At 38.6% G+C, this 24,013-nt stretch overlaps 1 protein-coding gene across 7 annotated transcripts in view; it reads right to left on the reverse strand.

The window, feature by feature from the left end:
- Positions 1-73: 73 nt before the first annotated feature.
- The window catches only part of LOC135482313 (uncharacterized), a 57,736-nt gene continuing 33,796 nt past the window's right edge, over positions 74-24,013 (reverse strand). For 3 of the 7 annotated variants that reach the window (XM_064762231.1, XM_064762238.1, XM_064762236.1), the window contains exons 6-25: positions 23,252-23,860; positions 22,525-22,617; positions 18,693-18,752; positions 16,022-16,075; positions 14,935-15,096; positions 13,759-14,547; positions 13,054-13,152; positions 12,604-12,741; positions 12,141-12,191; positions 7,586-11,902; positions 7,064-7,177; positions 6,400-6,534; positions 5,740-5,866; positions 5,211-5,331; positions 4,710-4,853; positions 4,146-4,272; positions 3,603-3,689; positions 2,946-3,099; positions 2,456-2,569; positions 74-2,094 (exon numbers count right to left, since the gene is read on the reverse strand). In XM_064762231.1, the coding sequence (XP_064618301.1) occupies positions 1,949-2,094; positions 2,456-2,569; positions 2,946-3,099; positions 3,603-3,689; positions 4,146-4,272; positions 4,710-4,853; positions 5,211-5,331; positions 5,740-5,866; positions 6,400-6,534; positions 7,064-7,177; positions 7,586-11,902; positions 12,141-12,191; positions 12,604-12,741; positions 13,054-13,152; positions 13,759-14,547; positions 14,935-15,096; positions 16,022-16,075; positions 18,693-18,752; positions 22,525-22,617; positions 23,252-23,860 (7,641 nt within the window). In that variant the 3' untranslated portion in view covers positions 74-1,948. Of the gene's footprint in view, positions 2,095-2,455; positions 2,570-2,945; positions 3,100-3,602; positions 3,690-4,145; positions 4,273-4,709; positions 4,854-5,210; positions 5,332-5,739; positions 5,867-6,399; positions 6,535-7,063; positions 7,178-7,585; positions 11,903-12,140; positions 12,192-12,603; positions 12,742-13,053; positions 13,153-13,758; positions 14,548-14,934; positions 15,097-16,021; positions 16,076-18,692; positions 18,753-20,155; positions 20,231-22,524; positions 22,618-23,251; positions 23,861-24,013 lie in introns of all 7 variants that reach the window. The other 4 variants (XM_064762232.1, XM_064762234.1, XM_064762233.1 and 1 more) reach the window with 4 other exon arrangements.

Raw genomic sequence — 24,013 nt, forward strand, 5'->3', positions numbered from 1 at the left:
CACAGCCTGATTTGTAAATGTAACTAACAGATTATGCTATCTATCACAAATAAAGACAAACACACAGGAAATGTTCTGTCCTTACACCATTTATTTTAGTTGCGGGTATTGAGTATAATGGTACTGACACTAGTTAGAAGGTAAATGAGGAGGTAAGGAGAATTTATACAGGCTGCCATCAGGGACAACTCATTCAATCTTCAGTGTGCATTTACACTCAAGCACCAGGAAATCACACACTTTGACAAATGTGAAACACACTGACAAAAACACAGCTATTATTTCCAAATGGCATGATAACTTCATGACATGCCAACATACACCAACCGCACTCTGAGCTACATGTATGTACAGGATTAAGGAGAAGTGACAGAATGGCTTTGCATGCTGGACTTGGTGTAATTTAGAACAAAAATAATAGAAAGCTGACAGTGATCAGCATATCTGTTAACACAAGTGCAGTTATTATTGCCCACATAAATATTAGTTTGGACAGCTCACAGACAAATTTAATGAAAATATTTCCAATATTAAATGCCCATACAAAAATAGTAGTTGCATAGAAAGGTTAATTGCCATTTATCACCACATATTCACAACACATCAAAAATGTTGGACAATATATTAACACACCAATGTAACATCATCAGATACCGCTTGATGTTATTCCATAACAATAATAATAATAATAAATAAAACCAGTCTGGTGATTAACAAAGTTGCCACATACTCTAAACAAACAATATGGGTTAGGTTAATGCAAAATATGTGAAAACTGCGTACTTCAGATCATGCAAATTTCATAACCTACAAAATCATAACTAAAACAAGGTGAATAAATTGTAACGAATATGCTATGAGATCTTCAGAAATATTAATAATCCTTGTAACCTGATTAACTGATAAGCTTTAAAACAAGGCCCATCCCAAGATCATCTAATTCATTTTAAACAGAATAAAAACTGATAGTACATGAACTTACATAAGTATCATGGTGGTAAAATGAAGGGTAGCACACAACCACGCACATGTATCCATACGAGGATACCACAACCACAAACCTGAGTTCAATGAAAAGTCAACTTAAAATAATTATGTTGGAGTCACTAATAAATAACAAATGCCTACACAAATTCAAATTATTTAACAAAGAAAGACAACTGCAGTAATTAGTGTCAGTCACCCATGACTAGCTTATACCAGAGCCTTTTCCATTCGGGAGATTTCACAGTGTTCAAACCAGGTAATACTTCACCATTAGCATGATGAACAAGATGTGAAATAGCACCATAGTGAAAGTAATTAAATCCATCATAGATTCAAATGTACTTCAACAATATCATACTAACAGGAACATGTAGGACTACAGACATGACATTTTTCTTTAGCTCTGTTTTTCAAAAGTTGCTAATACGCAACTCACAGGTAGAGACCTGCATCAAAAAGCTAGGTTTTGGCACGTACATGTATTAAACTATTGATTTTGCTTTGCATACTATGAAAGTTCATAATTAATTATTCATTTTCTCACTGAAAACAAGTGTGTTCTTATAACATGTACGAGGAAAAACCAGTAGAACTACTCCTACCATTAGAATGGCTATGATCATCTGTGGCTAGCACAATACAAATGTTGATTGATATACAAACATTAACATAGCCAGTATCTTGAGTTAACCAGAGACTTTTCAGTGCTGGTGACGTCAAGGTGTCAACAAGATATAATTAACAAAGAGAAGAAAAAAAAGTCTTCAGTACCACAAGCTTACACCTGTTGGTTAGCACGGTAACTGTGGTCATAATAATCTAGGATTAAATGCTCTGAAGGGTGTGGTGAGTTGCACCAGCAGTGTACATAAAATATGGGTAAAGCTGTGGAAGTAGCTGCCTTGAGTGAGTTAACAATACTGGTGATAGATGTGTGAAATCGCTCAGCCTCTCGGTCTGCTTAGGGCTTATTAAATCGTGAACTGTTGCTCTTCAGGAGGCCTCCTGTGGCTGAAGGCGACTTAACCACCTCTTCTAGCTTTCCCTTTATCATTGGAAGTTTCGAAATGGAAGGGAGAGAGGGACTGCTCTTAGAACGCCTCAAGTCTGCAAGAGACAAACAAAAAAGATGTTCATTTTATAAGCACACAATATTGGCAGGATTCCTATATGTGATGGTAGGAAGCATTCAAGCATCAGAACACAATTCTTATTCAAGACGAACTAAGAAAACTGAATAAAACCTAGAACATTGACTAGTATTATTAAAAAAGTTCAAATGATTCAGTTAGGTTTATTTATATTGTGCTCATGCAGACAGAAGTACACTACACTCTTCATCTAAAGATAGAGAGGGAGCCAATTTCAGTACTGTTGGGTGCTAGGCACAGGACTCTCTCCACATTTTGTTAATTTAAGTTTGCATTACTTCTATTACTGTTGTTGATATTTCAAGCATTGTAGTTACCTCTTGGTCTGTGGCGTCTTCTTTGACCATCACGACTTATATGTCCAGCAGCTTCCTTCTTTAGCCCACCCCTTTGTGGACTTGGACTACGGTCTCTTTGGTTGAATGAAGAAACTAATAAAAAAATTGCACAAAAAACATTTAAGATGAATATGATTATGCAAAGAACTTTCGCTCAGAAATTGTACAAACTTTAGATTATTTTTCAAGAATGTACAGCTACGTTTTGCGTTATCATAGTTTCACAAGGCACATTGTAAATTGCATTACATTTTCATGTTTCTATTTACTTGCCCAGTTTTAAGGATTTATGAAACTGGAGCACCCAGAGAAGTTTATACTTGTAATCTTATCATGGTCACATCTGATCCATTCTCCGTTGAGCTGAAAAGATCCCTTTTTGAGATTTAACAGCTCCTTGACATTTCTCCACTATTTAAGCTGAATAAATTGAGCTCCATGTTTCTGTCCACCTCCATAAGGCTCCTACCTCTTCGTAGCCCTTTCTTCCCCTCTCCTCTGAAGCCCAGTAAAGCCTGTTCTAGTTTCCTCTTGAGCTTTTCCACTTCTTCCTCGTGCTCCGTGGACAAAGCCTGGTACTTGTTGTATAGCTCATTATATTGGCTGGATATCTGCTCCTGGCCCTAAAACCACAAAATCTCAAAGAGGATCTTCACACAACACAAACAACAAGAAATAGTGTGTTTGCCCCAAAAAATCATTTTAAAAATGATTTTTCAGTCATTTAACACTGATGTTGACAATACTATCCATACATTTACCAAATTTTCTACACTTGAATGATAGCATGGAGCAAATAGCAATGATTACATATACTTTGTTTGTCTAACCATAAACTTCATCAAAGCTCTGAAAGTGCAGTAATCAAGTTTCAAGGCCAATTTCCATACAAAAAATGTTTCAAGAATTCAATTTTGTGTGTAGACAATATAGTTAGTGCCTTCATACCATTGATAATTATATACCTCATTAGTTATCATTTTTCAAACATCCTTTTATAATCTACAAGAATTGGAATCAGAGGAGATCATACACTTCCAATGTTAATGTACACAGTTCAGATTGCGGTCTCTGATTCATTGTTGTTGGGGAAGGGCAGATTTAAGCTGTGGTATACAAAGCTTACCTCTTGGGATTTTTGAAGTCTTTCTTTCATGACTTTCAACTGTTCCTTCATCTGTTTCACTTCTGTATCTTTCACTCTGGCTATCACCTGGAGAACACATGTATGTCAAGCTTTTTGAGCAGAGAGCGGACAATATTAATACACAGAATGATCCAAAATGTCATGATCATGTAAATAAGTTAGTTCTCAGCCTTGCTTTAATGACCACTACACAATGATCAACAAAATCAAGCAACGCTGAATGTCAAGGGGTCTAAAATCAGAGACGTAATGCCCAAAATTTTCAACTCTTCCACATGAACTTGTCTAAAACCAACAATGACTAGATAAAGAGTAATTATTTCCTAACTAAAGCACCCTTTAATTATCTAGTCCCAGCAAGACAATGGGATTGTACAAAAGGTGTCCACATGTATACCATTCTGAATAATTTACGTGTATAGAGTAAAGGGAAAAGTACCATGTAGTGCTCAGAATCCAAATTTTGATGTTCTCTTGGGTATGAATGTAACAATACGCCTTGATACAGCCTAGGACACTAACCTGGGCATTGTAAAGCTCTTCCTTGTCTGGTTTGGCCGAAGCCTTTGACGACGCCTCTGATCCTTTACTGGCCACAGCTTTTAACTTCTCTAACTCTTTGGTCATACTAGTGTTCAAGTGATCATTTCTACAACAGAAAATGTTAAATCTGTTGAAATGGAAATATCAAAAAAAAAAAAAACAAAATAAAAACAACACACATATTTAAAACAACACACAAGCAACAAACTGTTAAAATGCAGCTTATTGGAAATAATGTCTTCAGCTGTAGAGAAAGAGACAGTATTGTTCACTGACATAATTTCAGTCATGGACAGCAACACTACACTGGCCCAAATATGCATGTGAAAAACACTACACAGGCAATCAAATCCAGTTCTCTGACAAACACCTTTATCTAAAGACCAGACGACGACACAGTTTGGAGACACGTCATCTCTCATTGCTTGTAGAAAATTATTTACAAACTTTCATCAGGCTTAGGAAAACTCTGAAAGTTTCCACTTGGTCTTCTAACAAAGTGGTGACTGTAAAATTGTGTTCAGGCCATATCATTCCACAAACCTGAGAGCTAACTGACGAATCTCCTTCCTGTGTTCAGTGTTTGACTTGAATAATTTCTCTTGCAAATCCTTCATCTCTTCATTCTTCTTTTTGAATTTTTCCTTCAGTTTGGTTACTTCTTCCTTAAGATGCTCCACTTCAAGACTGTAAAGCAAAATATTGAAGAATGACAACTTAATAAATCTTTCATAGAACTAGAATGTGCTTCTATGATTCTTATCCGAAGTCAACAAATCAACAAAAACATTACATATAAGTGATGAGATTACAAGAATTGATGCCACAAGAAAGACTCACCAAGACACACTGATGCTACTATCTCACAAAGTGATGTCCTCCCACAATATTTCTGACTGCCAGCATATAAATGAAATATTCTTGAGCACAGCGTAAAACACCAATGAAATAAATATATAAATAAATACAAGGTCATGTCTTTTTCCATAGATTCAGGGTAAACATATTTCACCAGGCGGATTATCCAAATGACAGGGACTGTACCTGTGTCTCTTGCTGATTTCTGTCATGTCATCATCAGTGTAGAGTTTCGTCAGAGCATCCCCAAACTTCTCTCGTTCTCTTTGCAGTTCCTCCTCATACTTCTTTCCCATGGCCTCCAATGCTGAGGTAAAACATGAAAATGGTTAAATATGCAGCACTGTCTTGTTCAAATGTAACCTTGCAAGCAGCAGTAGAGGTGTCATGATTCAGGAATGATGAGTGATCACGAACTTGACCAGGAATGGTCACAAACTTAATGCTTATTCAACTACATGTACCAATGTATACAAAAAAAAAAAAAAACCAGCACAAAGAAATATAAAAGTCAGACACAGAAATACTCAAATTTTAACACTCTTTACAATTTTATATATTTTTGATAGTTTCAACAATCACTGAAGTGCCTAAATCTGGAAAACTGGAAGTTTAAGAGTTGTATAGCAAATTACAAATAAACTACACTAAATTTCTTTATTTCAGTCTGTGTCGAAAACTCATCAGCACACTTCATAACTGGGACTCATGTTACCTGCTTTGGTGGATTTCATTTCATCTTCTAAAGCTTTGTCTTTCTCCTTTCTCAGCTGAACTAACTGGGACTTGTGCCTCTCATGCATCCTCAATAAAATCCTCTTGTGAACACGAGTGTCTATCTTCTGTAACCAGGAAAAAGCGTGAGTGAGTGCTTGGGGTTTAACGTCGTACTTAGCAATTTTTCAGTCATATGACGATAAAGGAGTCCTTAGGGTGTATGTATTGTGCCTCTCTGTTGCAGGACAGGGAGGCACATTACATATTAAAAATTAATATATACACACACATATCTCCCGCATTACACAATTCATTAAAACATGTGATTCATTTATAACACTGTTGTAAATTTTTCACCCAGTACATTTATGCACTATGTGCATGTTAACTTTATCATGTGATAGTTCATTGAAAGCCATGATGTTATGCAGACCTGGCTTATGGCCAACATCAAATTACACACTTGTTTGATCCCGTGTTATATATGTCATAGTCTTTCATACACATGTAGGTCAATGGCCCTTATACAACACACAACTTACAACATTGTAGACTGCTTTTTCTCCGAACAACAGCTTTGTATCATTAAAAAAACATGGAACCCTGTCATATTGTTAGGGTCCAGTAACACAGAAGTCTGTGTAATCAGACATCATACCTTTGCTCCTCTTGGCTCCTCAATCTCTTCTCCGCCATCTGACACCTCTGAGGAGTCATCGTCAGACTCCTCATCTGTGCTGCTGCTGCTGAAGTCCTGATTGGTGATCTCTAGCAGACTCTCCTGAGAGCCAGACTGAAAGTGAAAGTACAGTCATACATATCATATCAGCAAATTATGATTTACAAATATCTACAACCTTAAAATTCATTTTATTTATTTATTTGATTGGTGTTTTAAGCCTTACTCAAAAATATTTCACTTATACAACAGTTGCCAGCATTATGGTGGGAGGAAACCGGGTAGTGCACGGGAGAACCCACGATCATCTGCAGGCTACTGATAGACCTTCTCACTTACGGCCGGAGAGGACACAACCTTAAAACTATTATCACACACAATGAACAATAGGTCCTAAAAAACAAAGCATTACAAGGTAAAAGCAGCCCAAGTGCAATGCATTGTGAAATACAAAGGTACACTGATTCTTTTAAATTTTGCATGAATAAAATCAAAATACGTAAAAGTATAATGGAATGGCAAGTGATGTTGAAGTTAAAATTCGCATATGCACACACTTTTAATTTATTATTATGATTAGAGTCTGAAAGCTACATTCACAGACATTTAACTTTTCACGTTGAATAACCCTTAATAAGCTTACCTTAAAACCGGTCAAGATGTGCTCCACATTCTGAATTTTGCCCAACAAAGCACTGGCTAATTTGGTGTTCCTTTGGGAATGTGGGATACTGGAACGCATACTCTTCAGCTCCATCTGCAGTCAAATATCACAACTTAACATTTAAATGTGGTCCGGAATAAAGGTATGGAAAGCATACCATATCATCACAGTAGTCTGTGGATCGCTAATGGTTATGTCTAATATTCAATAATATCCATGAAATACAACCAATGTCAGGAACACATACAGGTACATGTAATATAAAAGATGACCCACACTTACACTAGGAAATTTCACAAATTCGAACTTCACAATGTAATATTCTTTTTATTATTCAAAGTGACAGTTTTGTGAGACTTAATAGGATTGTACATGTATGAAACATCAATACCCTTAGATGGTGGATGTAAAATTATTATATTGCACACAGTATTTTAAAACAAATTCTTCCCATTCCATCTACCAGTGTAAGTTAATGAGAAACTGGATCAGGTTACTCACCATAACCTTAGCTCTTTGTGAGGAAAGCTGATGTCGCAGTCTCATGATCTCATTACTCATATCTGCCTCGGACTGGACCTCACTAGCCCGGATAGCACTGACAGCTGTGAACATATCCTGCTTCAGCTGGTCAAACTCACTCTCATGGTCTTCCTTGATGGCATCTATCTCCTCCTCTAGCTGGGCTATCCTGTCCTCATACTCTGCCACCAAACTCTCCTTCTCCCGCTCATGGTCATCTATGATCTCCTCCACCTTACTCTTGGCATCCTTTATGTCCTTCATCACAGAGGTCGTGGTTTCCTCTTGGGTTTTCTTCACAACGGACATTGCCTGGCGAAAAAGTTTCTCTAGAGTGTCAGTCTGACCCTGGAAATCTTTGGATGCACTGGATTTCAAAGAGCTTTTAAGCTTCTTCAGCATGAGTTCCACTGACTTCATGGCCTCTGTGACTTTGCTATGTTCCTCCTCCAAAGTTCCTTCTGGTTTGGCAAGGAAGGACTCGCACTCAGCATATGACTCTGCCACGCTTTCATTGGCATCTACTCTCCCATACTTTGCCTCATAATATTCATGAAGTTCCTGAAGCTCTTCCCTGTGATGCATCTTGAGTTTCAGGCTGCTGTAGGTTAGTTCTGCCTGGAAAACGGCTTCCCTCAACAGGACTTCAGCGTATGCTGCCAGAGCCTCACCCTTCCAGCCTCGCAGTTCTGGGAGCTGTCCTGCCAGTTCAGCTATCTGACCTGTTGAAGCCCTCACCTTGTTCCTCAGGTCTGTTGCTTTGGCCTCCTTTGTGGATGCTTCTTTCATCAGAGCTTCTCCCAGGATCTTTCTCATTCTCTGTGCAGATTCCGATGAACTATCAGGGTTAGGAGGATCTCGTTCTAGATCTAGCTTGTTCCTCTTGTGTACAGCATTCAAATATCTAGTGCTTCCAACAACAGCAGCAAACTGTGCTAAAATAGCACAAAATGCAGCCAACCCAGTCTTAATTTCTTCTTTAAGAGACTGTCCTTTGGAAGTAGCAGTAGTCATATTTGACAAAACACTGCTGTATTTTGATTTTAGCTCAGTGAATGTATACTGGAATTCTTCTTTCAAAGATTTCTGTAGCTGAGCACCTTTTTCTTGAGGAGCGTCCTTATGAGCACTGCTCCAGTCACTTAAATACTGGTCACGAACGCCATTCATAACCACATTGATAAGTTCACACATGGAGGCCTGCCTGGACTGCAAATCACTACCACTAACATTGTTCAGAGTTTCTATAGCTAATGTTTCTGCCAGTTTTGAGATTTTCTCTCTTCTGAAGACAGACACAGCTTTAGAAATTGCACTCTGTCGATGGTAAAGAAGATCCAATGCCTGAGAGAGTTCCTGATTTATTATATCAAGCCTTTGCTTATCAGTCATTCTTGTACCAATCCTGCTCTTCATTTGTGCCAAGGCAAATGTTATTTCTCCTTGAATCAATGCCCTTGACGTCAGATGTGCTGCGTAGGACTCAATGGGCTCCAGGGCTGTGTTGTTACATTGGTTGTTCATGCTGTCCTGAATCTGGGATCTAACCAGGACCTCCTCCGCCAGACTCATTGTCTGGGGGTCACCGCCCTCTGAAAGCATCACTGACGAGTGGCGTAGCTCTTCAGACTTGGAAGCTGTCAATGTTGACAATTTGCCCTGCATTATTATTTTGTCTGCAATTAATGCAGCATATGACCCAAGTACATCCAAATCTAAGTTGGATTCTGGACTATCAGATTTTACTCCAAGTTGCTGCTCTAGTTTGAACAATCTAAAGTTAGCATCTTGAATGTCCCTTGATAGAGAAGAATGAAAAGTTTTAGTGTCTTGCTTTTGAACCAGGTAAGAGAGTTCTCCGAGTATAACAGCTTCACAAGCCAGTTTCTCTGCGTACAAGCACTGCTTCTGGCTTTCTGAGAGAGGCCCTAATTGACTAAACTCGGCCTGTTTCAGTACAACCCTAGCATCTAGGGCAGTTTTTTTCACAGATATATCCTTTAGTATGTCCTGTTCGCTTTGACCAACAGGGATACAGGCTGCTTCCATGGCTTCTGTCAGCCTCTCTTTCAGCAGAGCCAGACTATCAGCTCCTACTGGCTGCTTGTCTTTATCCTGATAAGACTCAACAATATGGATTATGCTGGATAACTTGGACCTGCAGTTCTCGAGTGTACACTCCGTCTGGCTCAACTGAAGTTGCACCTCCTGAAGACGGCTGCCTACAGTTGTTGTGGGCGTTGATGGTGTGGAATGGCTGTTAATTTCAACATTTAACTGCCTCAAGCTGTCTTCATATTTCAGTATTTGCTCTTGAAGCTTCATCTCCTTTTCTTTCAAGCTTTTCAGTTCCCCTTGACTAGAATCTTTGTCACCAATCTTTGAGGTGATGTCTTTCATCTTGGAGTTGGTCGACTCCAGTTGCAGCTTCATCTGTTTGAGTTTGGCAGTGAGTTGTTTGCTGCTAGTAGGGCTGGCAGGGCTTGTTGGGGTGTCTGGAAGAAGCCTGGGTCTAGAGCTTCCCTGAGTGTCATCCTGGGACCTGCCCACCTGCTGCTCCACTAATCCAATCTGCTGCTGCAGACTCGCTGTCTCTGTATCCTGATTCTTCATTGCATTCTCTACAAACTCTATATTATGCTCTAAAGAATTAAGTTGGCTCTCTAATTCTTTGGACAGGCCTGCATTACCTGAGGGATAAGGCAGAGCCTGTTTGCTTACCCCACACAGTTTGGAAGACAGTTCATTCAATCGGCTGTTCATTACCGCTACCTGGCTCTCATAGTCTTTCTCTAAAGCATTTTTCTGCTGACGCAAAAGTTTCTCATTCGTTTCTAGTTTTACGAAATTAGCTTCTGTTTCCTTTACTTCCTGCTTTAACTTCTTGATCTCAAACACTGCCTTGTCGAACTTTTTCTTTAACTCCAGATACTCCTCCAGAATTGCTTGAGGCCCAGATGAACCACTGACTGTGACCTTGTGTTGGAAAGCAGGGTTGTCTACAGCATCATCCACAAGAAGAGTCGTATCCTTCAAAGCCTGGTTTGTAACCTCTAACCTCTTCTGGAGCTCTCCCAACATGGAGGTGGTTTCTGCTAAAGCCAGAACTCTTTCCTCTGGTACCTTACCTCCATGCTGTGAATTGTAATCCTGGATAACATGTTCTAGATTAAGTAGTTTACTCTTTACCAGTTTCATCTCTTCCATCACCTGATCATATTTGTTCAAGACATCCCCAGAGCCTGGTCTGACCCGACTTGATCTCAGTAAGGTATCCAGCTCTTTCTGTTTACCTTCACATCGCTTTTCCAAATCTGCTACACGATCATTCAAAACACTAATGGAAGCCTCCAGAGCTTCATTTTGTTCATACAAGTTTCTGTTTATGGCTTTCAGACTCTCTATTTCGTTAGCTGTCTGGTTCTTCCCCTTCTTTGTGCTGTCTGCTTGCTTACTTGAATTGCGATCAGCATCCTTCCTCGCCTTCAGCTGTGCCAGTTCTTTTTCAGCTTTCTTGAGCTTGCTGAGCAGTTCTCTGTTTCGTTCCTCCATGGTGCTTGCCGTTTGTTCAGCCTTGAATGTTTTCCTGTCAAATGTCTCCAGCCTTTTGCTTAGCTGTTCCATTTTGTCATCTGTCTCGATGACCTTCTCCTCCAGCTGTGAGATAATCTCATCTTTCTCCTGGAGAATGTCCTTCATGTCACTGTTGACATTGTCAGTGATGGTGCTCTGCCTCTGGATGTTCTCTAACTGTTGCTCCAGATCCTCCCGATCCCCACAGAACTGCCTCTCTATGTCCTCTAAGTGTTTCTCATACTCATCCTCTACTTTCCTCAGCTTCAGGTCATGCTCCCTCAGCTTAGCCTTGGCTGCAGCCAGTTCACACTCTGTATTGTCCAGATGCTCTTTGGTTGTTTTGTAGTCTCTCTCCACAGCTTTTAGCTTCAGGATTTCCCGTTCACTGTTCCTCACTTTCTCCAGGGAACTCTTGATATCATTTGACAGCCTCTTATTCTCACTCTCCTTTGATGACAGTTCTTCCCTCTTTGCATCCAGACTGATGGCTGTATCTCGTAGCTGATCCTCTAACATTTTGATCCTGGCATTCCAATCATCAGACAATCTCAGGAACTTTTCTTTCTCCTGTTTAAGATTGTTCACAGCCTTGGCCAGCTCCTGTTCTGTTTTAGTCAGTTTGGATAACGAAATGTCCAGTTTGGACTTCAGGGTATCAATTTCAGTCTTCTGTCTACGAATGGTGTCCTGGTAATCACGATATTGCTTACGCTGGGATGACTGAAACAAAGATAAATATACTTGTGTGGTTAGTACATTTGGAAGAATGATATTTCAAAACCAATGTACAAGTAGAACATGAGTTGACAATCACTACACAACATCACAAAAGTATGGTATTATAAAGATTTGGCCACAGGTAAAAAGAAATGTCGTATGATCATTTATCATTTTTACAATTAATGTTAAAGCATATGCAGACTCATGAATGTGATGGCCAGTGAAAACACCACATTACCTGGGAGGCTGAAAGATCCACACTGTAATCAAAACTGGTATCCACTTCATCCTGGAAAGGTGAACATACAAAATATTTAATCAGGGAATATAAACAACTGGCTATCTCAAGGCTATGTCTATTAAAATTTCTCATTTTATAAAATATCTGATTGTAACCTTTCTCTCCTGGAAAGGTGCTCATCCCTCTATGGTTTGTTCTGGTTTGTACACAAATCATAAAAATGCCCCCCAAAAAGTCAGAAATCTGTTCTTTTCAGTGACAATTTTGATAAATAATATTTGAAGGGATGGAGTTGAAACAACGAAGCACTATATAATCACTGATTATCACCAAAATTTCTAGATGAAAAGTAAAATTGTTTTGATGTCATTCGAATAAGCATATTGTGATAACATGCAAGTTCTGTTCCTTCACATACACTCCTGCAAAGTCAAGTTTTAAAGTCAATGTTTACACCCACCTGTCCACTATGAAGGGAGTCCAGGTGAACAGAGTCATGACCTAAGGAATGCAGGTGGGACTTTAACTCGGAGTTACTGATTTGGACATCATGTAATTCACTCTGAGTCTTCTCTAACTGATTCTTCAAAGATTCGACCTGAATAAGATATGCCAAACATCATGATCTGATGGATTAGCCTTCCAAGATATTTCAGGGACATTAATGGTTTAAAAACACAGCTGATTTCAAGACAGTAAGATCTATTACACAGTTTAATCTATAAACATAAATTCAAACTAGAACAGCTGGAAAGAACAAATCTGATCCTTTGTGTGAACACTTTTCTTTTCTGAAACTCAGATAGCCTAGAAAACAATACCCTGTAAAATATGCACACATAATTTGCCTTTCCTGAATTGAGACAGATAAACAAATCGCAATATTATTCACATAATGTAATAACCCTACCTCTACTTCAAGAAGATCGACTATCACATTGTTTCGTCCTGTAATATCAAGGTCATCTGAAGGTGACTGACGACTTAGCCTTAGCTTCTGACTGCTCCTCTGAAGAGACAAGTGTTGCCAGCGGTAAAATAATGTTAACAAATGAGGGATTGTACATATATGCCAATTTTGACGCACAGATCAGCATATATCCACGTAGTACCCTGTGCATCCCTAACATCCTTAAAACCATTATAACTTGGAATTACCCCCCTGAAGTCATAATAAAACACACCTGAACATGTTGTTTGGATAAAATGTCCTGACCTTATCTATCCTACAAGAAACAAGCCCACTGCTGTGTGGCTTGAATAATGGGAAAGTCATGTCTCTCAAACAGATTGGGGTTTGCTGTTTGCTCATGTTATGTTTTGTGCAAATTAGCATAATTAGATAGGAAGATTCTGTCCAAGAGTATTGCAGTACTTTGCTACAGTTTATTGAGGTACATGTAATTCCTCCAAAGCAGTACATGACATCAATTATCACCCAGCTTTCACTAACGTGAAAGTGTAACAGGTTCTTGGTAATGTAATAGCTAGGATTGCAAACACTATATTTTTAACAATTAATAAATAGGAAAAATGTTTTCTTTTCATCAGTTTAACCACCAACACTTATGTGAAAATATTGCATGGTGACTTGCAGTTAAAAGTTTCAACCTACCGACACAATTTCTGCTTCTTGATCCGAGTCCCCTGATCCAGAGCCTGGGGGCGGGGACTGAAGTCGGGGTGACTTGGAACGTGTTTTTTCTTTCACCTTGGTGCTGGGGGACTTTGCTCGCTGATGCAAATTTTCTGATGACTCTCGACCCCTTAGGTCATCAACCCTTCCAGTTTTAGACTTATGGTTGTCAGCAGATACTCCCACACTGTCACTACCCTCTACATAACGCCGGAATGGGGGCTTGGAAGATGTCAAATCTTCATGGTCACTGGAATACTTCTTTTGTAGCAAGCCCAAATCTGACTTCCTGCTTCTCCTATCTGTGGAAGAGCTCTTGTCTACTGAGTCCAAGAAATGTAGTTTTATATTTTTGGTATCATCATTGGTCAACGACCTTCTTGTTTTTCTGTGTATTTCCCTGCTCCGATTACTGCCAACGGCGCTAGGCCCTGTATTACCAATGTTGATGTCATCTACCAACACCATATCCCCAACACTACGCAGGTTCAAGTCTGAGTAATGTCGCCTCACAGGTTTGGCCGTGTCTAGTTTTCTGGAGGGCACATCCCTCAGAGCACTGATCCTCTTTACAAAGGAGCTATCAGATGTGCTGCGTGTCAAATCCACATCATCTCGTGGTGAGCGCTCCACACTGCTGGTTGACTCACTAGACAGGCTAGAGCGGGTCCTCTGTTTGTTATACTCCACACACTTACCTAGTGACTTCATCCATGTACTACGGATCCCTGAGGTCATCGCCGACAACAAGTTCTCGCCATTCTGATTCTGAAAGGTAAATTCATAAAATATGTTGGATGTTGAAACATTTTTTCTGTTTTTGTTTTATTTTAATGGCAGCATTTTATTCTGTTCTCAACATACTTCTGCTAAGTGGCAGTCGTCGGAAAGCAATAGGGTCTTGAAATCCATAACACTTCGCTAAGCATCTCCAAACCTCCTGACTTCGACTGCAGCAGAGTCAATGGAAATTATTCATTTATTTGATTGGTGTTTTCACTTATGTGATGCCGATCAGGATTATGGCCTTTGGGAGTTTAATTTGAACATGTGACCTGTGGTCTGAATTCTACCAGTAAGTTTTTTTTTATTTTGAGATGTAAAGTTTGCGACATAATATCTTGAATGGTTTGTTATTAAATGACTGGACTATACCTTAACAGAAAATCCATAGTTCTTGATACTAGGCACTTCAGATATATCATAACAGGTTGACAGGTCAATTCGCCCTTCTAGCTGGTTACTATCTTCTGCACGAGAATCTTTGAAGTAACGCAGCGAGTCACCGCTCAGCACAAACCAATGCTTTTTGGGCTCCTGAAACATCAGTTCATCATAGATCTGCTTACGTCTGTACGACAACATCCAGTGGGAAGCCATCTTTTGGTACCCACTGTCACAGCCTATAATTCTGGTATTAGGAACTGAGTGCTGTTCATGCTACATATAGGCAGATTATAGAGCAGATCAGCTTAAATACCAGCTGTCAGTGTGTTCAATTATAAGTCTACCAGACAAAACATCATAAAAAAGAGTTCAGCTGATATCAAGTCTCATGTCTTTAACACCTCTGGACATTTGAAAGGCTGCTGTTGACACATCCACGAGAAGGTGTCAACCACAAGCAACTCAACATGACTATTTGTCTGTGAACAGTGACGACCCCTCAGCACCATGCGATCATCACACGGCTTTCAGTCACAAACAAGAGGCCTCTCCATGTGCCTTAACGCGAATTCAACAATCTGACCAATATGTTGATATTCAACAACAAAATGGCCAGATAATTGTTGTCAATGACCATTGTTAGCACAGCCAGACAAGACAGCACAACCTACATGTCACACATATAGCAAGCCAGTATGTGAGCATGTCATCTGAATGTACTGGGATCTCATTATAGCCAATGAGGGACTGGGCTGAAACTGACAAGCAACTAGTGTTTCAAGGTGAACCTTCACATGAGGCATTAAGGAGACTGAAACACAAAGGTCATAGCCATAAGTAATTCCTGTCTAATACTGGCTTATCCTCTATATAACACAACAGCTACTATAGAAATCTCTACTAAGGAACAGGACTACTGCAAGTAGTATGTAACACCTGTTAATCTGAACACATTGTGTAAGGGAGATCAGCCATACAGGTGGGGGCTGGTAGATTTATCCACACAGTCAAGGTTAAAAACAAGTCGAATGAGACCCAAATCAAGTGTGTACTCAAACCAGAACTCCCCACTTACCGTGTCGGAGGGTCCCTTCTTGATAAGCCAGCCTTTCTTTGCATAGGACAGTTCCTAAAGTAAAGAATCAGATGTTATCATACTGTCGCCATGATCACATTACAATGATCCGCAATCTTCACACACAATGGATGAATGGAGGAAAATTATATAACCATATGTATTTAACCTACTATTCCCATTGTTATTTATAACCGTTTTGTTCCGCCAGCTATGTCTAGAGGAAGAAATTTTAGAATGAGTCTACTTCTCAGTTGTGTGACTGGTGTTGTACTCAGGAATATTTCACTGTTGTTCAAGGACCGAGATATGTACACTGTAATAGAGGAAACTACATGTACATGGCGTATGTTGGGAGAGAGAACACTACGAACTCTGTGGTGGTAACCAGAAGAAAAAACTGCAATGAAACCTGCATGTTCCAAAGGTGAAGATCCTTAGAGTTATCTCATTCATCAACACGTTATGTTATTCATTGATTTACACGCCATTTGTGTACCCACACACCAAATGGAAACACCCATAATTAAAGTAAATGGTAAACACAAATGACATTTGTCCTTTCAAAACCAATACTCATCAACTTAGTAGGCAATATGCACACACACATCTGTGTTACATCAAAATCAGAAAACCTTTACTAATACCATTATGTGACATATACCTACAAGTGCATGTACAATCGTTCATTCATTCAATAACACACATGTACTACTTTATCTTGTAAGTGACCTGAACTTTCACACTGATCTTAGAAATGTGTTTTGAGGTTTGGATGATTGGATGACATTCTCCTGGTAAAGAAATTTCAGCACCAAAACATGTAGTTGCCTCTACAAAGCACTTTTTGGTGAGAAATTTCAAATCATTTACCTGTACCATGCTGTCATTTACATGTACCATATTGTTTATAGATCTGAACAGACAATACAGGTACCAGCATATACGTTTACTTAAGTCTGGAAATAATTTTAGTTCAATCAGACCAATTATACACGTTTATTCAGTTGATTTGTGTTTAATGCCATGCTCCAAAATTTTAAAAAGATGTGATGACTGTAAAGTTTATGGTTAGAAGAAACCGAGTAATCCACTGATCTTCACTGATCTTGACTATATAGGTACACGACAAACTTGCTGACTTAAAGCCACAGCCAAAAGAGAGAGGTGGAATTGAACATCCGACCTCAAGACAGATTATAGTTACGCTTGATAACACTGTGCGATTCCATGTACATAAAGCTGACACGCAGTATAATAGTCTGATATAAACTTTTGGACCTGTTTCAGGGCATGTTTCATTTCTGTAGCCTTCAATATAGAAAGTATCATTCATATTAATGTTCACAGTTTCCCAACCACAAAAAAATAAATAACTGGTAACAGGTGACTTCTTAATATGTCACAGAGAATACCCATGGTTTTTTCAAGATGTACATGTAAGAACAAACCTGATGTGTGGGTACACATAAAAGCTTGTATGATTACATACCGTAACGTGTATGTCTACATACAGAATATAATGAAAATTTCTACTTTACATGTAGGCCTACATGAGTCTCTCTGAAATTCAATCACATGCTATTTCAACTATACTTACATGTAACAAAATAATCTGGATAACAAACACGTTTGCATTACACAACCATTATAACACATCAATTTCTATACACGTCCACAATAAGAAGAAGACATGTATCTTCAGAGAGCCTTGGTTTGTTTTATTGAACAGTGCATCTGAGACATTAAATATACTGATTTGAATACAAAGGTTTGTATACTCCAATTTCCTATACAGGAAAATACTCTAAAAACAACCTTTAAACTCTTGTCTTCAAGTCATGTGTTTCAAGCTATGTTTAAAACCGTCAAACATCACAATTAATACAAACACAACTACAGTATAAATTGAATAATACAAATGCTTGCGACAGGAGTTGAGCAGTCATATGCATTTCTGTGCGGATTTTCACCCACATGATAGCAAATTTCGATGCTTCAACTTTTGCCCCTTCTATGATATTAGAGATATGCCAGAGTTGGTAAAAAGCAGACTGCTTTAACACATCACTGATATTCAGGAGTCAGATACAAGTAGGAGTTTATGCCAAGGTGCCATGTTTGCCTTCCCAGACATCATAGTTTCAGTCTTGCGTGTGTACATGGTGTATTAAACAAAGTTTCCGCAAAGAAAAACGTCTTGATGGTTTCCACAGTATATTACTGATGTAAAAAGCCACTCACATGTTGCGAAGTCTGGTACTTTTAACCATTCCAGCAAAGATCTATTGCTTCATCTTAGGTATAATAGGTACAAATGAAAAGTATTATTTCTCTGAGTATAAGTTATCACTGTGCCTGCTTAAGACAGAGACATGCCTAATAGCTCAAAATATGTGACCATAACGGTGGAGATTCTGGGAGCACTATCATATCCTATCTACAGATGGTTCCAATATTCTTTAAAGTGGAAAGATGGGAAACAAAAATAAAGATCAGGGAACAAAAAAGGTATCCACCTTCAGAGAAATTTGGCAGTAAAAGTTCTCCAGGCTTTCACTATTCTTCTATTTAACCATTAAATTTATTTCTTACTCCTGTGTGATTCATACATATAAAAAATAAATGAAAAATCAACTGAAAATAAGTAATCCCTCAAGTATAAACTTACCCCAGTAATGCCCTCTGTACTCTGACTACATCTCAATGAAGGTACTTCCCATTTTGCCATCTAACAGAATAAGAACATGCATTAACACATTATCTCTGATAAGAGTGAGTAAAACAGGCTTTAGGATGTTCAGTTAGCTTCCAAAATACAGTCACACATGCTGGCTTGTCTGTCACCAAAAGGGTATTATATCAACTAACATGACAACACCTTCCTGTAAAACCTGATTTTGTTAAATTAAATCAGCCAACATATTTCAAAAATGTTTATAAGAAAAATGACTACAAAGTATCAATGTGTTTCAAGTAAAGGATAGGAAAAGTCAATCTATAATGTACTAACACTAACAGAGAAGGCAAATTAAGCATAAGCCCACACTGGTTCAAAAAAAGCGACAAGCAAGGTTTCAACATCATAATGCAACTGCATATACACAGTGATCTCAAAAGTGCAAACATTTACATGAAAGATGCCGAAAATGCTTTTTTACATGTTTTAAATAACACAATGCCAGAAGCAGATGTTATACATCAAACTATCAAGATCTGCTTTGTTAGTAATTGAGCACAGAGAGTATTATGCTGTGTTTAAATAATGCTCATTAACTGTTACAATAGGGGGATTTGAGTTTGAACTCTTTTATCGTTGAAGGTTGAAAAAGTCTAACGGTATCATGTGACCTGTAAAAACGTTAGGCAACCACTTTTCACCCCATTCACTATAACATGGGTATCTGTAAAAAGTGTCACAAAAAGTAATTTTTGAGTAAATGAATGAAAGATAAAATCTAGAAACTGAACGCTTTGTGAACTGGAGAAGTTCCTAAAGGAAAGAGGTGTCATTTTTGCCTCTGGAAAAGTGTGAGACAGGTGATCAATAAGTCAGTTTCAACAAGGCTGCCTAACATTTTTCACCACTCACATGGTACAGTACAACTATTTTTACCTTTGACAACAAAAGAGTTCCAACTCGAAAGTCCCCTATTCCATATACAAGAATAACAATTGTATATATTAAATTATCATGAATAATGAACTTACTAATCCATTGGTTCTTTTCTCCAGATGGACGTGAATGTGAGGAAATTACTTTTCATCCGTACAGTTTTTATAAAATATGTTAAGTTGACATTTCTACATATTATGAATGAAATTCATAAATATATCCATCAATGTGAAATTGTTGTTTTTTTTTTGCATATTGGGGAGAAAAAAAAATTGAATGCAGTATGACTGAATTACATATCCTTGATGAAGACATCAAACAAGACGATAAAATGAATAAACTGCAGCTGCTGATCTATGAACACAAAGAATAAGAGGAATAATATTGGCAGAATCAGAATGTCTGACAAGCAGTAACCGCCAGTTCCACATGCTGAAAACTGTCCGGTGAAGTCACAAACCCAGGCGCAATTTTACATCCAGGCACTTGACACAAAACCAGCAATGACCATAACATACCATGTGTACAGAAGGCTCAACATGTATATTACACCCACACCTACGAAACATGCACAGGAAAGGAGACAGGCTGGCCTGTAAAAAACAAACAACTGCATACACACACAAACAAACCTACTAACAGGTGCAAGAACAAGGTATAAAACTGGTGACAATGCCAGAAGACTTACACAGCATTACAGCGCCTCCTGCAGCATGCATTAAGGCGTACAGTAGTTCTTTGCACAATTATCAATGGACAGTGACATAAATCTTGAGAACAAATAGACAGGATACAAATAGTACATGTACAGCTGATCCAACACCAACATCAAGTTTCCTCGAAGAGCATAGCACACGTATATAAAAAATCCACAATGTATAATGTTCCAACAAGAAAATGAAGAAGGTGTAAACTGCAGACATGCAGACAGTAACCCAATAAAGGCCTACATGCTAGAGAATGTGATTACAGGTACATGGAATTTACTAACTGATGGCAAAAATGGGAAGACTTCTTAAAGTTCATACAGCCATATAACACATATACAAAGGATTAATATGCCAACCGCACTTAAATGTATAGTGCCCTTAATATTAATGCTTTTATGATTCTACTGTGTTTAACCTCATTATCTTACCAATGCCATACAAACAACAAAAGTGGAAGAATCTACAAATTCCCTGTCTAAGGCCAGGATTGAACCCGCACCTTGTATGCCTCCTGGTTAGGAGCTGCGTGTAACAATCACAATCAGGAACATATATTGTACATGTGTACACATATATACTACACTACAGTATCTTTCTACACAATGTATCTGTATTAACACCTACACTACAAACCTCATACAACTCTAAACTGTACTGAGAGTAAAAATCTTACTGTAATAACAATGCAAATGTGAATGTTGTAAGGTTCAAATTTATGAATGTATCCCAACTTACATGAGAACTGAGATGTTAGTAAAATACATGTTTATGATTTCATCCATCACCGCATTATAAGCCAGGTATATGTCAAATATGTGCTTTACAAGTTTACTGTCTTTCAAATGCTTAGGCCACACGTGTGTATATAAAATATACTGATCAGCATTTGACATGAGAATAAACCCAATCAAGCACTGTTACCCATTTTAACGAATACATTCTTCAAGAAACAATTATGAATCATAATAATAATGCATTTTGTCTGTTAAGACACTAGGGGATCCAATTCACAAAGTGCACACAGCACATCATCCATGACAACCAGCACTGTACATATTACATCAGTATTGTAGTTACTTCAACCTAGCACTTACTATGTTTATTTTATAAAACAGGACCTGGGGATAATTTCCCTAAGCCATCTTAGCGTTACATGCATGTCCCAACCATAGTGACCAACAGTGAACACATGTTTTCATGGGAGTTTATAAGCATGCAATGCATTTAAAAAGCACCAAACTGAAACCAGCCCCAGATTTGTCTTCTGACACACATGTACATTAATAACACGATGACATCCACACTCCCACTGAAGGATGGGAATACATCTTCAGCTTCAAAATCACATCGCTGTTCAGGAGGTGCTCATTTCTAATGCACTTTTCAGTGTACACATACACTATAGATAAACTCAAACTCAAACGTCATAACTGACCCTAGCTCCTCTATAAATGATGCACTTCACAATATCACCATTGATACAGACACCTTTGACCCTTCTAAATACATGCATATAACGGATGACAAATACACAATTCTCATTCATCATGATTTTTCAGGCAAAAATGATTCAAGGTTTTGTGGTAGACTTCTCAGTCATTAATGGTACAACATGAAGTATCAAAATAATCTAGAAGAAAGTGAGACATCTAGACAAGACAATGAAGTCAGAGGTATGTATACCTGAAGATGGGCCTTAGGGTGGTGACGCTAAGAGGAATAGGAAGAACTAGGATTCGCACCTGAACTCTGTGCAGTTCTTCAGCTATCGGAAAATGCTTTTACTCACAGGATATCAAGAAATCCGAATACATGTATCTACAATGACATAAGTGCTCTCCCCTTAACACATCAGCAGAGGGACACACAGAAGTACTTGGATGTGAGCAAAGTGTGCAGCTAGACAAGTGCATAGAGGTGAGAGATGGGAGAGTTAACTATGGGTAGAGAGGTAGACTTCAGGTATGGCAAGGTGTATCAATGCTATACAATGATGTATACATTTATGTGCGTGTACAGGGTCCACAGGGGTCATATCAAAGACTGGTGCACCAGGGCCTCAAACTGAGCCAGCTACATGTATGTGATAACATAGGGGCAAACAACACCACAGCAATGGCCACAGCAGATGAGATCGAATGAAGGGCATATACATGACAATCCACAAGCTTTGATACCTCAGCTTCATTGAAACTATCCTCTCCTTCATCAGTGGTTGTATCTTCAGAAAAGGACCAATTAGAATCTAGGTCCTCCTCTCCTTTGGCCAGCTGGAAATTTGTCATACAGAGAAACAAAAACTTAGCTCTCCTCCAGAGTTCCCTCCCTTCTTTCTACGGGTCTAACAATCTGTACATTATGTACAGCCCATGGCACAGGTTTTAAATCAGGAACATCAGGAACCTCATTTAAGTTGTAATCATCCAAAATTTATCATTGTTCAACATTTCATTGAACAATGGGCTAATGAACAAACATTACAAAAGAACTGATTTTTAAGAGAGATGCAGTAGCTTTTCTGTCGCTTTGCCAAAACCAAAGACAGAAAAGAACAAGTCTCATATTTACAGGTGTATCATTCCCTTTTATATCTTCGTATAACTCCTGGTTTCTTATGTTACTGACAAGTGCTCTAAATATCTACTGTAGTTCTACAAACTATGTCTACCACAGCTACTGTACAATAGCAGAGCAAGCTTTTTAGCTCAGACCTATTTCAACAATTATGTTCATATTGATACAGGTTTTGAAACACTTTCACACTTCAAGTTGAAGCTTTTTTTCGAACACTGTACAATATCAAAAACTAAAAATTCATCACCAAAGGGCACAAGGCATCAGTAAATTTCTAATAAATGGGTTAGTTGTACATAAATATAATGTAAGTGCATTTTGCAGGCTTACCTTTAGTTCATCAGTTTCATTTCCTCTTGATCCAACCAACTCTTCATGAGTTAGCTCCCCTTTCTGCTGACCCACGCCACACTGCCTTTTAGCGGACGTGGAGTCAGAATGCATGCTGCTGCCCCGTGATTGGTCACGACTTGACACTGGTGTCGATGCACCCTGCGAGTTGCCAGCTGAATTGTTCACTTTGTCAGAACTGCCGTACATCTCTAGGCGAGAAGTTCTCAGAGTTCGGGGAAGGGTTGCGTACGGATTTGCATCAGAGATGTAGGTTAGATCATCAAGCCGATCTCTTGAGCGACTGCGGAAGCGGGAATGGACAAGTTTGTCTTCTGGGTCATTGTCTTCAGTCAGATCATACATACTGTTACTTTTTCTCAGGCCCTCCTGGTAAGCCTTGTCGTTCTTATGTTTCAGACTACGCACACCCCTATGTGTGGTAAAGGGTGTGGCATCAATCCGAGACTTGCCTTTATCAATACTGCCCGGTCCATGCGTTATAACTGTAAAGCGAGAACTACCAAGTGTCTTGTTCTCGGCTGTAGAGGTTTCCAGAGGTTTTCTCAATTCCGACAAGTTTTGTTGGTTTTTTGAATGTTTTCCATCCTAAAGATAAAACCCAAAACATGCAGCAGGAACAATTTTTGCAAATACATTCTTCCAGAATATTTGAAATATGAAACACGAATCCTTGAAACAAATCTTTTACCTCATTTAGTTAGGAACGAGTTACTGATACCATAAGTTCAAAAATATGTA

Source organism: Liolophura sinensis, chromosome 1 (assembly GCF_032854445.1).
Source record: "Liolophura sinensis isolate JHLJ2023 chromosome 1, CUHK_Ljap_v2, whole genome shotgun sequence".
NCBI lineage: Eukaryota > Metazoa > Mollusca > Polyplacophora > Chitonida > Chitonidae > Liolophura > Liolophura sinensis.